At 41.9% G+C, this 17143-nt stretch overlaps 2 protein-coding genes across 2 annotated transcripts in view; both read right to left on the bottom strand.

Moving 5' to 3' along the window:
• LOC140198344 (uncharacterized) overlaps window positions 1–17143 on the bottom strand; it is a 92728-nt gene that overhangs the window by 37235 nt on the left and 38350 nt on the right. The window lies entirely within an intron of this gene.
• On the bottom strand, window positions 16448–17128 carry LOC140197468 (uncharacterized). The gene has a single exon (XM_072257428.1). The coding sequence runs from the start codon at window positions 17126–17128 to the stop codon at window positions 16448–16450; it is 681 nt and encodes a 226-aa protein (XP_072113529.1).

Consider the following 17143-nt stretch of genomic DNA (forward strand, 5'->3'; position numbering starts at 1 on the left):
CTGCATCCTCTTAGCATCCTCCTCACAGCTAACACTGCCGTCCAGCTTCGTGTCATCCGCAAACTTGCAGATGCTGTATTTAATTCCCTCATCTAAGTCATTAATGTATATTGTAAACAACTGGGGTCCCAACACTGAGCCTTGCAGTACCCCACTAGTCACTGCCTGCCATTCTGAAAAGGTCCCGTTTATTCCCACTCTTTGCTTCCTGTCTGCCAACCAATTCTCTACCCACATCAAACCAGGTAGCAGAGAAGGAAACGGACAACCACACAAACCCTCGTGATCAGCGCTGCCTTTCTTCTCAGCTGCCGATTTACATAGAAACATAGAAACATAGAAAATAGGTGCAGGAGTAGGCCATTCGGCCCTTCGAGCCTGCACCGCCATTTATTATGATCATGGCTGATCATCCAACTCAGAACCCCGCCCCAGCTTTCCCTCCATACCCCCTGACCCCCGTAGCCACAAGGGCCATATCTAACTCCCTCTTAAATATAGCCAATGAACTGGCCTCAACTGCTTACTGTGGCAGAGAATTCCACAGATTCACCACTCTCTGTGTGAAGAAGTTTTTCCTAATCTCAGTCCTAAAAGGCTTCCCCCTTATCCTCAAACTGTGACCCCTCGTTCTGGACTTCCCCAACTTCGGGAACAATCTTCCTGCATCTAGCCTGTCCAATCCCTTTAGGATTTTATACATTTCAATAAGATCCCCCCCTCAATCATTGAAATTTCAACGAGTATAAGCCTAGTTGATCCAGTCTTTCATCATATGAATGTCCTGCCATCCCAGGAATCAATCTGGTGAACCACCTTTGTACTCCCTCTATGGCAAGGATGTCTTTCCTCAGATTAGGGGACCAAAACTGCACACAATACTCCAGGTGTGGTTTCACCAAGGCCTTGTACAACTGCAGTAGTACCTCCCTGCTCCTGTACTCGAATCCTCTTGCTATGAATGCCAGCATACCATTCCCCTTTTTCACCGCCTGCTGTACCTGCATGCCCACTTTCAATGACTGGTGTATAATGACACCCAGGTCTCGTTGCACCTCCCCTTTTCCTAATCGGCCTCCATTCATGACATTCGTGACATCCCGTAAATCCTGACCCTGACTTTTCCATTTCTCTAATTCTGTATTTGCCTCTTTATACTCCTCCTCAGTTTTCTCATTTTCTCTTGTTAACGCTTTCACACTGAGCCTGAAACTGGCTCATGTGGATCAAATTCGCCCGACTCTGCTCCCCCACAATTTCATTTTCATTCCCCTCTCTCTAACTCTTCCCCACACTTACTCAATTCCTCCGCTAGTTTCTATTTTTTTCTCTCTTCACTTCAGTTAGATCACCCAACAAACATTCCATTATAAAATGTTTAATCTATTGTAATGCCTTTGATTTCTTTTCCCTAACTGCTTTCCAAAATTTCTCCTCCAGAGTCTGTGACCCTCCACTCTCAAACTTATTTTATCCACTCCTCATAATCTGACCATTTCCTTCATAATTAACCATGAAAATAATCTTGAAATCCTCTGAATCGATGCGTTCTTCTTGTCCTTTCCCTTTCATATTTTAATATTCTAACCTAACTTCCGCCCTAGCTCAATGGAGTAAAACATAAATTTTGTGGCTGCCTTTAATTCCTCCTTTTCCCCAGTATAACCTTTGAATTATTCAACTTTTATTTTTTGGACCTTGGAGGGAAATAGTGGTCATTACGTCGTATCCTTTAAGAAGTAGAAAACAGCTTTTTGAACCCAGCAATGGAAAGGGAAAAACTTCGAAAGAAAAATCAGAAGTTATGCCTGTCTGAGCTGAGCGTTTGGAACGTGCGTTGATGGGTCTCGATAACAAAATGGACAATAACACTTCCGAGTTGAAGTCATTCCGAAAGAGTTTACAGACTACGGAGGAAAATATTGTTTCCTTGAATACTGAGTTTTTTGTCCACGGGAATGGTCCCGAGGATTGGAGGGAGGCGAATGTTATCCCCTTGTTCAAAAAAGATAGTAGGGATAGTCCGGGTAATTATAGACCAGTGAGCCTTACGCCTCTGGCGGGAAAGCAGCCTGGTACAGCCGTTCCGATGTATTCTTTTACTTTCTTCTTCTTACTTTTTAATGTACGTTATTTTTTGTATTTTTTTTCTCACGGTAACACGTCGAAGGTGCACCCTCTCTAACATGCTGGTAGAGAGAGTTTTATTTGGGTTTTCTTTAGCGCTGGAAATGGTTACATCCCGACACGGGGGACAGAAGCAAGGTGGTATTGTGTATTCCACGGATCAGCAAACACCGGCCGGCTTAGCTAACAGAGCGGCGGACACCACTGCTGAAATCCGGAGGAAAACACACAGAGGATGCAGAGGGGGATCACAAAGCCGAGGAAAGAGGACCGGGTCGAGACAACAGAGACTTTTGGAGAAGAGGAGTTCGGTGGGTAATACAGTTCCGGCTGACCGGAAGTGCACCAAGAGCGGTAATCGTAAAGGAGTTCGGTGCTTATTGATCTGGTTAATAACGGATGGTGCAATCCGGGGTATATTACGATCGAGGAACGTGTTTGCAGACTGGATATTGAACTTTTTACTGTTGGACTTCGGTCACATTCCGCCGTGATACAACACTTGGCGGCACGGGAGGTCGTTCCTGCCTGTGGCCATCGAACGTGCAGCTCCTCCCGTGGAGGGTCAGACACCCTGAGCCAATAGACTGGTTCTGGACTTATTTTCCATCTGGCATAGTTTGCATTTTGTTGTTTGATTGTTTGTGGTTTTTGTATTGCTATATTTATGCTCTATTCTTGGTTGGTGCGGCTGTAACGAAACCAAATTTCCCTCGGGATTAATAAAGTATATCTATCTATCTATCTATCTGTCTCTCTGTCTATCTACCTATCTATCTATCTATTTAAAGCTGTTGGAAAAGATTCTTAGAGATGGAATCTCTGGGCATTTAGAGAATCATGGTCTGATCAGGGACAAGTCAGCTTGGCTTTGTGAAGGGCAGATCGTGCCTAACAAGCCTGACAGAGTTCTTTGAGGAGGTGACCAGGCAGTGGATGTGATCTATATGGATTTTAGTAAGGCATTTGACAAGATTCCACACGGTAGGCTTATTCAGAAAGTCAGAAGGCATGGGATCCAGGGAAGTTTGGCCAGGTGGATTCAGAATTGGCTTGCTTGCAGCAGGCAGAGGGTCGTGCTGGAGGGAGTACATTCAGATTGGAGGATTGTGACTGGTGGTGTCCCACAAGGATCTGTTCTGGGACCTCTACTTTTCGTGATTTTTATTAACGACCTGGATGTGGGGATAGAAGGGTGGGTTGGCAAGTTTGCAGACGACACAAAAGTTGCTGGTGTTGTAGCTAGTGCAGAGGATTGTCAAAGATTGCAGAGAGACATTGATAGGATGCAGAAGTGGGCTGAGAAGTGGCAGATGGAGTTCAACCCGGAGAAGTGTGAGGTGGTACACGTTGGAAGGATAAACTCCAAGACAGAGTACAAAGTAATTGGCAAGGTACTTGGTAGTGCGGAGGAGCAGAGGGATCTCTGGGTACATGTCCACAGATCCCTGAAAGTTGCCTCACAGGTGGATAGGGTAGTTAAGAAAGCTTATGGGGTGTTAGCTTTCATAAATCGAGGGATAGAGTTTAAGAGTTGCGATGTAATGATGCAGCTCTATAAAACTCTGGTTAGGCCACACTTGGAGTACTGTGTCCAGTTCTGGTCGCCTCACTATAGGAAGGATGTGGAAGCATTGGAAAGTGTACAGAGGAGATTTACCAGAATGCTGCCTAGTTTAGAGAGTATGCATTATGATCAGAGATTAAGGGAGCTAGGACTTTACTCTTTGGAGAGAAGGAGGATGAGAGGAGACATGATAGAGGTGTACAAGATAATAAGAGGAATAGATAGAGTGGATAGACAGCGCCCTCTTCCCCAGGGCACCACTGCTCAATACAAGAGGACATGGCTTTAAGGTAAGGGGTGGGAAGTTCAAGGGGGATATTAGAGGAAGGTTTTTCACTCAGAGAGTGGTTGGTGCGTGGAATGCACTGCCTGAGTCAGTGGTAGAGGCAGATACACTAGTGAAGTTTAAGAGACTACTAGACAGGTATATGGAGGAATTTAAGGTGGGGGCTTATATGGGAGGCAGGGTTTGAGGGTCGGTACAACATTGTGGGGCAATGGGCCTGTACTGTGCTGTACTATTCTATGTTCTATTAAAGAATCGAAAGGTCAGATTGCGGATATTTCAACCCGATTGGAACAGGCTCAACGCAAAATTGTCGATTTAGACGCAAGATTGCATAGGAACAACATTCGTATTGTGGGTCCTCAAGAAGGCTCCGAGAATGGGAATTTATTGGATTATTTTGCAAAACTGTTTCAAACTCTGTTCTATCTCAATTTCCCGATATTGAAAGAGCTCACAGATTTTTCACTTCGTCAGATAAAACTCGACCAATTTTAGTCAACTTTCTTCGCTTTAAAGTTAAAGACCAAATCATAAAATGTGCAAGGAAACAGAAAGTTTTTTAAATTTAACGGTTCCGAGATCCGTTTTTATGAAGATTATCCACGGGAAGTTATGGACCAACGGATCAAATTCATATCGGTCATGAAGAAGACTCTTTCAATCCCTGAGATATCCAGCGAGATTAAAGTTATTTCCTAAAGATTCTACCCCTCGTGTCTTCTTGGATCCCCAAACGGCATCGGATTTTGTCAACTCTGTTGTGGTATTGGCTGATGTATGAAGGATATTAGAGTTTCTGAATAATTTTCTGAAAGAAAACAGGCTTTGAAAATTTCGGTATGCTGAAGATATCCTTTGATCGATAGATTACTTAAAGAAGAGGCGATCTTCTTGGTTTGACTAAAGAATTACTATTTTTTGAAGACTGTTTAGTATACGGAGTGAATTAATACAGCAGATAGATTGTGAACTGGTTTGATTATTTGTTTTTTTTCTTTATTAATTAAGTGATATTTTGCTTACAGTTTATATAGACTTATGGAGTGTTTAGTAATAGCTAACTAGCTTTAGTTCTTTTGTTAAATAAGATAGTAAGTTAAAGCATAATGGCGCTGCTTTTCTCTCTTTAGAGATTAAACTGTCTGGGTTAATAGTATTGCTTTGGCGTCTTTGGAGACTGTTTTCGCATTCCCTCGTTTATTTTCAATGATTAAGTATAAACATTTTTTTCTTCTTTGCTGGGCATTCTTATCTTAAGGTTACGTATTTTCTTTGTAAGGGGGAGGGGGGAATTAGGAGAAAAAACTTGTAATCATTATTTCAATTGAGCGGCACGCGGAATTCCGTTCTTATGCTTTTCTTCTTGGCGATGCGTTCCGGCTTTTTTTCTCTTTTGCCGGATTTCCTTCTTTGGGGATGGTGTGAGGTTTGGGGGTATTTTTGTATTTTGGAGTTTATTGTGGGATTTTATTTTTTTCGCACACACGTCCTGTATTTTTTTCCCCATTATGGAGTTCCGGAGCATGCGTGTTTTCCATTTGGTTATATTCATCACCGCCATCTTTGATTAGCCCCCGATGGAACGTGCGGATTGTCGTATTTAACAATAATATCAAATGGTACTTAAACAGATCAACGTTATTAGTTGGAATGTACGTGGCTGGAATCACCCTATTAAGCAACGGAAGACTTTTAAAGTTATTATTCGATTCCAGCCCGATATAATTTTTATTCAAGAAACGCATATCAGAACGGGAGACAAGAGCCTTCAATACCATGCTACTTGCCAAAATAAAACAAAGGGAGTATCTATTTTTATTAAATCTAATATTTTATTTATTCAAGAAGACATTGTCTCAGATAATAATGGTAGATTTTTAATTATTAAAGGAACAATTTGATATAGAAAAATTGTCCTGGTTAATCTATACGGCCCTAATGTAGATGATCCTTCTTTTTTTAAAAATGTATTTAGTTTACTACCAGACTTAAATGAATATATGCTGCTGATGGGAGGTGACTTCAACTGTTGCTTAAATCCTTTTATTGACAAGAGTTCAACCAATCAGCAGCTTCCGAGTTGTTCGGCAACACTTATTAATTCCTTATTAATTGATTATGGTTTGATAGAAACCTGGAGAAATTTACATCCTAATGAAAGAGATTAGTCTTTTTATTCACGTGTTCATAATAAATATTCGAGAATTGATTATTTTATAGCTGATTTCCGATTTTTGTCTAAAGTCCAGAAATGTGAATATGATGCTATTGCAGTGTCGGACCATGCGCCTTTAAGCTTAACTTTTGAGTTCAATGATGTTAGTAATGTAAACTTGCCTTGCCTTGGCGCTTTCCAGAAAATTTATTACAAAGTTCGGACTTTGTTAAATTTATAGAGATTCAGATAAAAGATTTCTTTCTTCTTAATAATACGGGAGATGTCTCGAAATTGATTATATGGGATACACTTAAAGCATATTTGCGAGGTCAGATAATATCCTATTTGGCTAAACTCAAAAAACAGACAAAAATAGAGTTAGATAGAATTTCAAAACTAATTAAAGACCTGGATATCACTTACGCAGTTTCTCCTAATGTTAATTTGTTTAAACAAAGGGTTGAACTTCAATCACAATATAATTTATTATTAACTTATCCTATTAAGAGAAATTTGCTTAAATTAAAAAGTCAAATTTATATGTTTGGAGATAAAAGAAACAAGCTATTAGCATCTCAACTTAAAGCAGTTAGAGCTAAAAGACAAATTTTTAAAAATCGTAAGAGAGATGGTAGTTTAGCTTGTAATTATGAAGATATTAATAAAAATTTTCAAGACTATTACAGTGATCTCTATAAATCTCAGTTTCCAGCTGACCCTTCTAATATGTATGCCTTTTTACAAAAGATTGATTTTCCTAGAATATCTGTTGAAGATCAGCAAATTCTTGATGCTCCTTTTGCTGAAAGAGAAATTCAGAAAACTATTCTTTCAATGCAATCTAGTAAAGCTCCTGGATTGGATGGTTTTACTGTAGGATTTTATAAAAAATTTGAAGATTTGCTGAGTAAGATTTGCTTATATGTTGGAAATGCTTGAAGATTATTTTCTGCTAGGAGAGTTACCTTTCATATTTTATGAAGCTTCTATTTCTTTAATTCTTAAGAAAAATAAAGACCCTACTGATTGTGCTTCATATAGACCTATTTCATTGTTAAATGTGGATGCCAAAATTCTTTCAAAAATAATAGCTAATCGGATGGAGAATATACTAGCTGAAATTATTTCTCAGGATCAAACAGGTTTTATAAAAGGCCGTTATTCTTTTTCTAACACTCGGAGATTGTTAAATATTATATACTCATCCTTCTCTAAGATTCCCCAATGTGTTGTTTCTCTGGATGCTGAATGGGCATTTGATAGAGTTGAATGGAAATATCTATTTAAAGTTTTAGAGAAATTTAGCTTTGGTACTAACTTTAATAAATGGATCAGATTGACTCATAGTCATAGTCATACTTTATTGATCACGGTGGAAACTGGGTTTCGTTACAGTTGCACCATAAATAATAAATAGTAATAAAACCATAAATAGTTCAATAGTAATATGTAAATTATGCCAGGAAATAAGTCCAGGACCAGCCTATTGGCTCAGGGTGTCTGACCCTCCAATGGAGGAGTTGTAAAGTTTGATAGCCACAGGCAGGAATGACTTCCTATGACGCTCCGTGTTGCATCTGGGTGGAATGAGTCTCTGGCTGAATGTAATCTTGTGCCAACCCAGTACATTATGTAGTGGATGGGAGACATTGTCCAAGATGGCATGCAACTTGGACAGCATCCTCTTTTCAGACACCACCGTGAGAGAGTCCAGTTCCATCCCCACAACATCACTGGCCTTACGAATGAGTTTGTTGATTCTGTTGATGTCTGCTACCCTGAGCCTGCTGCCCCAGCACACAACAGCAAACATGATAGCACTGGCCACCACAGACTCGTAGAACATCCTCAGCGTCGTCCGACAGATGTTAAAGGACCTCAGTCTCCTCAGGAAATAGAGACGGCTCTGACCTTTCTTGTAGTCAGCCTCCATGTTCTTTGACCAGTCCAGTCTATTGTCAATTCGTATCCCCAGGTATCCGTAATCCTCCACCATGTCCACACTGACCCACTGGATGGAAACAAGGGTCAGCGGTACCTTAGCTCTCCTCAGGTCTACCTGCAGCTCCTTAGTCTTTTTCACATTAAGCTGCAGATAATTTTGCTCACACCATGTGACAATGTTTCCTACCGTAGCCCTGTACTCAGCCTCATCTCCCTTGCTGATGCATCCAAATATGGCAGAGACATCCGAAAACTTCTGAAGATGACAAGACTCTGTACAGTAGTTGAAGTCCGAGGTGTACATGGGGAAGAAAAAGGGAGACAAGACAGTCCCCTGTGGAGCCCCAGTGCTGCTGATCACTGTCGGACACAGTGTTGCAAGCACACGTACTGTGGTCTCCTAGTCAGGTAATCAAGAATCCATGACACCAGGGAAGCATCCACCTGCATCGCTGTCAGCTTCTCCCCCAGCAGAGCAGGGCGGATGGTGTTGAACGCACTGGAGAAGTCGGGCAGTGGGCAACGTAGTTTGCGGGCGGTGGAGTGAGCCGGGAGCAGAGTGAAGGCTGAAGGGCTTCGGCTCAACGGGCTTAGGCGGAAACGGGCGAGGCGAGGAAGGTTTGGTATTCATTTGTTGTTGTTATTTGAGGAGAGGGACAGCATGAGCGTGAGGGCAGCTTGTTGTTCTCGGTGCCGGATGTGGGAGGTCCTGGAGTCTCCAAGCCTCCCCGTCGTCCACATCTGCGCCAGGTGCGCCGAGATGCACCTCCTAAGGGACCGCGTTAGGGAACTGGAGCTGCAGCTCGATGACCTTCGTCTTGTCAGGGAGACTGAGGAGTTGATAAAGAGGAGTTACAGGCAGGTGGTCACACCGGGGCCACGGGAGGCAGACAAGTGGGTCACAGTTAGGAAGGGGAAGGGGAAGGATCAGGTACTAGAGAGTACCCCTCTGGCTGTGCCCCTTGACAATAAGTACTCCTGTTTGAGCACTGTTGGGGGCGACAGCTTAGCTGGGGGAAGCGACAGTGGCCGTGCCTCCGGCACAGAGTCCGGCCCTGTAGCTCAGAAGGGTAGGGAAAGAAAGAGGAGGGCAGTTGTAATAGGGGACTCGATAGTGAGGGGGTCAGGTAGGCGATTCTGTGGACGCAGTCCAGAGACCCGGATGGTAGTTTGCCTCCCTGGTGCCAGGGTCCGGGATATTTCTGATCGCGTCCAAGATATCCTGAAGTGGGAGGGTGAGGAGCCAGAGGTCGTGGTACATATTGGTACCAATGACATAGGTAGGGAAAGAGAAGAGGTCCTGACAGGAGAATATAGGGAGTGAGGAAGGGATTTGAGAAAAAGGACTACAAAGGTAATAATCTCGGGATTACTGCCTGTGCTACCCGACAGTGAGAGTAGGAATGCAATGAGGTGGAGGATAAATGCGTGGCTGAGGGATTGCAACAGAGGGCAGGGATTCAAGTTTTTGGATCATTGGGACCTCTTTTGGCGCAGGTGTGACCTGTACAAAAAGGAGGGGTTACACTTGAATCTTAGGGGGACCAATATCCTGGCGGGGAGATTTGCGAGGGCTACTGAGGTGACTTTAAACTAGAATGGTTGGCGGGGTCGGGGGAATCAAATTAAAGAGACTAGGAGAGATAAGGTTAGTTCACAATAGGGGGATGGGAACAAGTGCAGAGAGACAGAAGGGTGTAAAATGAGGGTAGAAGCAAAAAGTACTAAGGTGAAAAGTAAAAGTGGCAGGCCGACAAATCCAGGGCAAAAATCAAAAAGGGCCACTTTTCAACATAATTGTACAAGGGCTAGGAGTGTTGTAAAAGCAAGCCTGAAGGCTTTGTGTGTCAATGCAAGGACCATTCGTAACAAGGTGGAAAAATTAAAAGTGCAGATTGTTGTTAATGAATATGATATAGTTGGGATCACAGAGACATGGCTCCAGGGTGACCAAGGATGGGAGCTCAACATTCAGGGATATTCAATATCCAGGAGGGATCGACATGAAAGAAAGGGAGGTGGGGTAGCATTGTTGGTTAGAGAGGAGATTAATGCAATAGAAAGGAAGGACATTAGCCGGGAGGATGTGGAATCGATATGGGTAGAGCTGCATAACACTAAGCGGCAGAAAACGCTGGTGAGAGTTGTGTACAGGCCACCTAACAGTAGTAATGAGATTGGGGATGGCATTAAACAGGAAATTAGAAAGGCGTGCAATAAAGGAACAGCAGTTATAATGGGTCACTTCAATCTACATATAGATTGGGTGAACCAAATTGGTAAGGGTGCTGAGGAAGAGGATTTCTTGGAGTGTATGCGGGATGGTTTCTTGAACCAACATGTCCAGGAACCAACTAGAGAGCAGGCTATTCTAGAATGGGTATTGAGCAATGAGGAAGGGTTAATTAGCAATCTTGTCGTGAGAGGCCCCTTGGGTAAGAGTGACAATAATATGGTGGAATTCTTCATTAAGATGGAGAGTGACATAGTTAATTCAGAAACAAAGGTTCTGAACTTAAAGAAGGGTAACTTTGAAGGTATGAGACATGAATTAGCTGAGATGGACTGGCAAATAATACTTGAAAGGTTGACGGTGGATATGCAATGGCAAGCATTTAAAGATCGCACGGATGAACTACAATAATTGTTCATCCCAGTTTGGCAAAAGAATAAATAAGGGAAGGTAGTGCACCCGTGGCTGACAAGGGAAATTAGGGATAGTATCAATTCCAAAGAAGAAGCATATAAATTAGCCAGAAAGTGTGGCATACCTGAGGACTGGGAGAAATTCAGAGTCCAGCAGAGGAGGACAAAGGGCTTAATTAGGAAAGAGAAAAAACATTATAAGAGATAACGGGCAGGGAACATAAAAACTGACTGTAAAAGCTTTTATAGGTATGTGAAAAGAAAAGGATTGTTTAAGACAAATGTAGGTCCCCTACAGACAGAAATAGGTGAATTGATTATGGGGAACATGGACATGACAGACCAATTGAATAACTACTTTTGTTCTGTCTTCACGAAGGAGGACATAAATAATCTTCCGGAAATAGTAGGGAACCAAGGGTCCAGTGAGATAGAGGAACTGAGGGAAATACATGTTAGTAGGAAAGTGGTGTTAGGTAAATTGAAGGGATTAAAGACAGATAAATCCCCAAGGCCAGATGGTCTGCATCCCAGAGTGCTTAAGGAAGTAGCCCAAGAAATAGTGGATGCATTAGTGATAATTTTTCAAAACTCTTTAGATTCTGGACTAGTTCCTGAGGATTGGAGGGTGGCGAATGTAACCCCACTTTTTAAAAAAGGAGGGACAGAGAAACCGGGGAATTATGGACCGGTTAGCCTGACATCGGTGGTGGGGAAAATGCTAGAGTCAGTTATCAAAGATGTGACAACAGCACATTTGGAAAGTGGTGAAATCGTTGGACAAAGTCAGGATGGATTTGTGGAAGGAAAATCATGTCTGACGAATCTCAGAATTTTTTGAGGATGTAACTAGTAGAGTGGATGGGGAGAACCAGTGGATATGGTATATTTGGATTTTCCAAAGACTTTTGACAAGGTCCCACACAGGAGATTAGTGTGCAAACCTAAAGCACACGGTATTGGGGGTAAGGTATTGATGTGTATAGAGAATTGGTTGGCAGACAGGAAGCAAAGAGTGGGAATAAACGGGACTTTTTCAGAATGGCAGGAAGTGTCTATTTGGGTACTGCAAGGCTCAGTGCTGCGACCCCAGTTGTTTACAATATATATTAATGATGTAGATGAAGGAACTGGATGCAGCATCTCCAAGTTTGTGGATGACACGAAGCTGGGCGGCAGTGTTAGCTGTGAGGAGGATGCGAAGAGGATGCAAGGTGACTTGGATAGGTTAGGTGAGTGGGCAAATTCATGGCAGATGCAATTTAATGTGGATAAATGTGAGGTTATCCACTTTTGTGGCAAAAGCTGGAAAACAAATTATTATCTGAATTGTCGCCCATTAGGAAAAGGGGAGGTACAACGAGACCTGCGTGTCATTATACACCAGTCATTGAAAGTGGGCACGCAGGTACAGCAGGCGGTGAAAAAGACGAATGGTATGCTGGCATTTATAGCAAGGGGATTCAAGTACAGGAGCAGGGAGCTACTACTGCAGTTGTACAAGGCCTTGGTGAGACCACACCTGGAGTACTGTGTGCAGTTTTGGTCCCCTAATCTGAACAAAGACATTCTTGCCATAGAGGGAGTACAAAGAAGGTTCACCAGATTGATTCCTGGGATGGCAGGACTTTCATATTATGAAAGACTGGATCAACTAGGCTTATACTCATTGGAATTTAGAAGATTGTTGGAGGATCTTATGGAAACGTATAAAATCCTAAAGGGATTGGACAGGCTAGATGCAGGAAGATTGTTCCCGATGTTGGGGAAGTCCAGGATGAGGAGTCACAGTCTGAGGATAAAGGGGAAGCCTTTTAGGACTGAGACTAGGAAAAACTTCTTCACACAGAGAGTGGTGAATCTGTGGAATTTTCTGCCAGAGGAAGCAGTTGAGGCCAGTTCATTGGCTATATTTAAGAGCGAGTTAGATATGGCCCTTGTGGCTAAAGGGATCAGCGGGTATGGAGGGAAGGCTGGTACAGGGTTCTGAGTTGTATGATCAGCCATGATCATACTGAATGGCGGTGCAGGCTCGAAGGGCCGAATGGCCTACTCCTGCACCTATTTTCTATGTTTCTATGTAACATGACCCTCACAGTACTCGCTGGCCTGTCCAGGTGTGCGTAGGACAAAAGCCCTATTGCCACTGTAATTACTAATAACCGTAGATCCCCCTTTTCCCAACTTTCCCGGGGTACGAGACAAGGATGTCCGTTCAGTCCTCTGTTATTTAAGTTGATGTTGGAACCTTTGGATATTGCACTTCGTGAAGCTAAAAATATTCAAGGAATTTCTATAAATGGGACTATTCATAAGATCTCCCTTTATGCGGATGATCTTTTGGTTTATGTTTCGAATCCCGAAGAATCTATTCGTAGTTTATTGAAATTATTAAATGAATTTGGATTGTTTTCAGGATGTAAATTAAACCTGCATAAAAATGAATTATTTCCTTTAAATAATTCTGCTTCTATATATGATGACATTCCTCTAAAAGTTACGGATTCTTTTAAATAGTTAGGTATTATCATCACTAAAAATTATGGAGACCTTTGTAGAGCTAATTTAGTTCCCTTAGTGGATTCTATGAAGCAACTTTTTTCTAGATGGAATCCACTTACACTTTCGTTAGCAGGTCGAATTCATGCAGTAAAAATGATGATTATACCATCTTGCGTTGATTTGGAATTGAAAATTGTGAAACAATTTCATTTAACTTCGTTATTAGGAGCTCCTTTACCTGTACAATTAGCCAAAATTTATATTCTAAATATAAATCATATGATTAATCAATCATTACGAATCTGGTACCAGTTTCGTAAGTTTTTTAATCTTAAAAAATTTAACCTTTTTAGTTTAATTTATCGAAACTATTTATTTAAACCTTCACTTAGTGATCCTACCTTTTCTCTTTAGAGGAATAAAGGATTTTTTTCCTTTTTGGACTTGTTTCAAGAAGGCTGATTGATGCCCTTTGAGAAACTAGTAACTAAATACTCTCTCTCATATTCACATTTTTTGCAATATCTTCAGGTCAGACATTTCTTACAAGAATATTTAAGTAATTTTCCACATATACAAGACTCTGACCTGTTAGACATTATTTTAAAAATGAACCCTTTAGTGAAAGATTTTTTGGGAAAATTTATAATTTACTATTACAACAAGATAACTATCCTTCAGTTAAGATTAAGCAAGATTGGGATAGAGAGCTTAACATGACCTTGATAACAGAGGATTGGTTGCGAATTTTGAAGCTGGTTAACTCTTCTTCGATTTGTGCCAGTCATTCTCTAATTCAATTTAAAATTGTACATCTTTATTATTTGACAATCGAGAGATTGTCTAAAATATTTCCTAATGTAAATAGTCAGTGTGATAGATGCAAAACTGTGATAGCTACATGGACACAAATGTTTTGGTCGTGTTCTGTATTGAAACAATTTTGGAAATCTATTTTTTCTACAATTTCTGAAGCTTTAAAAATCAATTTACAACCTAATAAATTGACAGTTTTGTTTGGTAAAATTCCTCAATATATTCACCGTATTTCTATATCAAACCAATATGTAATTGCATTTGTCACATTATTGGCTAGAAGGGCTATTTTATTGAAATGGAAAGATGCCTCTACTCCCACTTTGAAACAATGGTTCTCTCAGGTGATGTTATGTCTTAGTTTGGAAAAAAAATTAGTGGTTGAACTTTTGATCCTAGATTTGACTTCGAGAAAAGGTGGGGTTCTTTTGCCCGTTATTATCATTTGATTTGAGTTAATAAAGATGGTCCTTTTCTGATGCTTGGATATATGGATTTGGTTGGCGGATTGATGTCCTTTTTTATGGGAGCTTGTATGGTGTATAGCTCCGGGTTTGTGCTCCAAATGGGTTTTTTTTCCTGCTTGTTTTTGTTATTAGGTTTTGTGCTCCAAATGGGTTTTTTTTTCCTGTTTTAGTTAGTAGGGGTTCTTTTTTACTTTCTTTCTTTTTTCCATAAAAAAGCTTTAGCATTTTGGTTTTTTTTATTATTCATAAAAAAAAAATCCTAACCTACTGTGTGGTTCAACTGGAAACCAGGGTCCCTGACCACTTTTCTTTCTTTTCGAGTGCACCCCAGGGTGCCAAAATATGTTGACCGTTCATCAGCTGAAATCAGTTTGGAAACTCAGCAGGCAACTTTTAATTAACGAAAGCTCGCACTCAATTGTTCCTGCACAAAAAACAAAGTAACTATGTTGACCCCAGGCCAACAACTTAAAACATGAATTTCATTGTTCCCTCTGTAGTAATACACACCCAGACCACTTATCAAATTCACAACACTGAAACAGGGGGTTCTCCTTTGTCCAAATGATCAATCATTTCTTCTCCCAGTCCCTTTCATGGGGGACCTTCCTTGTGATGGTTAGTCTCAGGAGTTATCACACCTGTGAAGCTGAAACTCTTAACTTGTTCAGCACCTCTTAACAGTTCACAGGATGCAACTCATTCCTGTTGGCTGAAGTTTACCAGGCTGTTGGCTAACAGATCCCCATCGGATGTACTTCATGCCGAAGGTGACTCCTTTTGTTCTCTTCAACTCTGGTTCACACACTCAGCAGAAATAACGAGATTCCTTCTGCAGACCTGACAGTGCAAATAATACACAGTTTATCTGAAAGTGATTTCAGGTTCAGAGATAACGAGATTACTTCTGAAATCCTGACAGTGTACATAATACATGGCTTATCTGAGAGTGATTTCAGTATTAGAATGCGAATACCAGAAACTTCTTGTGTTGAATTGATCTCATTAGGTTATCCCACAGCAAGAATCAGTTCATCAATCAGTTCACAAAATGGGGGTTACAGAGCAGCTTCACAAAATGGCAGCCTCTATTCCTTCGACCTCATGGCAAGAACACAGACAATTGATCACTCTACTTCCATTGTCATTGACCCATTCAAGTTTGATGTTTTCTTGCATATGTTAATTCCTTCCTGACCCACAGTGGTGTATTTTAGTGCAGAGCAGTCAGGATGGGATGCTGTTCCTGTCAGATGTGGGAATTCTGGATATCTGACAGTTTCCTTGATGACTATATTTGCAGGAAGTGCATCCAACCACAGCGCCTGACTGCCTGGGTCAGGGAGTTGGATATACTCAGGATTATTTGGTAGCCTGAAGATACTATCAATGAAACATCTGAAGAGATGGCCACAGCCAGAGTACAGGCTCCGGATAGGAGATGCGTGACCACCAGCAGCAGTAAGGGGCATTCGGAAGTCAGAGCAGAGCTGTTCTGTGGGAATTCTCCTCAGCAGTTGGATACTGCTGGGTGTTGGGGGTGACCCTGATGTGGGGGGGGGGGAATTGACCCTTTGGGGCCCAGCAGCAACAGAAAGGCTGCTGACACTGTTGGCTCAGATGCTTAACAGGGAAGTGTAAATGTAGGGCTTGCGGTAGTTATAGGAGATGATAGTTAGGGGAGAGAAAGGAGATTCTGTCGATGCAGACAGAATTTAAATTACAACTGATTTCTGTGTCACAGATAAAAACTATTAAACTCCAGTCCATTAAATGTGAACATTAGCTGAGGAATACCTCCCAAGCCCGGTGACCAGAGTGCAGAACTGGGTTTGATAAACAGCAGCAATAATTGCCGAGTTCGGCACCACCAGTCACTTTTGAACTTGGTTCAGCAACTGTGATGGTTAAATATCCAGTCTGTAGCTTGCTTAAACAGTTTCCCCAGTGTGAACTCGGTAGTGTGTGACAAGGTGGGATGACTGAGAGAATCTCTTCCCACATTTGGAGCAGGAGAATGGCCTCTCCCCAGTGTGAATTCGCTGGTGTACCATCACTTGAGATGACCGAGTAAATGCCTTCCCACAGTCTGAACAGATGAATGGCCTCTCTCCAGTATGAACTCGCCGGTGCGCCTGTAGGCTGGATGAGTCAGTGAATTTCTTTCCACAGTCTGAGCAGGTGAATGGTCTCTCCCCAGTGTGAATTCGCTGATGTATCTTCAGTACAGATGAATGACTGAATCCTTTCCCACAGACTGAGCAGGTGAATGGCCTCTCCCCAGTGTGAATTCGCTGATGTACTTTCAGCTGATATGACCGAATAAACCCTTTCCCACAGCCTGAGCAGGTGAATGGCCTCTCCCCAGTGTGAGTTCGCTGATGTACCTTCAGTTCAGATGACCAAGTGAATCCCTTCCCACAGTCTGAACAGGTGAATGGCTTCTCCCCAGTGTGAACTGATAGGTGTCTCTGCAGTTGTGATGACTGAGTGAATCCCTTCCCACTGTCTGGGCAAGTGAATGGCTTCTCCCCAGTGTGAACTCGCTGGTGTGTCAGTAGGGTGGATGACCGAGTGAATCCCTTCCCACAATCAGCACGGGTGAACAACATCTCATCAGGGTGAAC

Source organism: Mobula birostris, chromosome 5 (assembly GCF_030028105.1).
Source record: "Mobula birostris isolate sMobBir1 chromosome 5, sMobBir1.hap1, whole genome shotgun sequence".
In the NCBI taxonomy this organism is placed as follows: Eukaryota; Metazoa; Chordata; class Chondrichthyes; order Myliobatiformes; family Myliobatidae; genus Mobula; species Mobula birostris.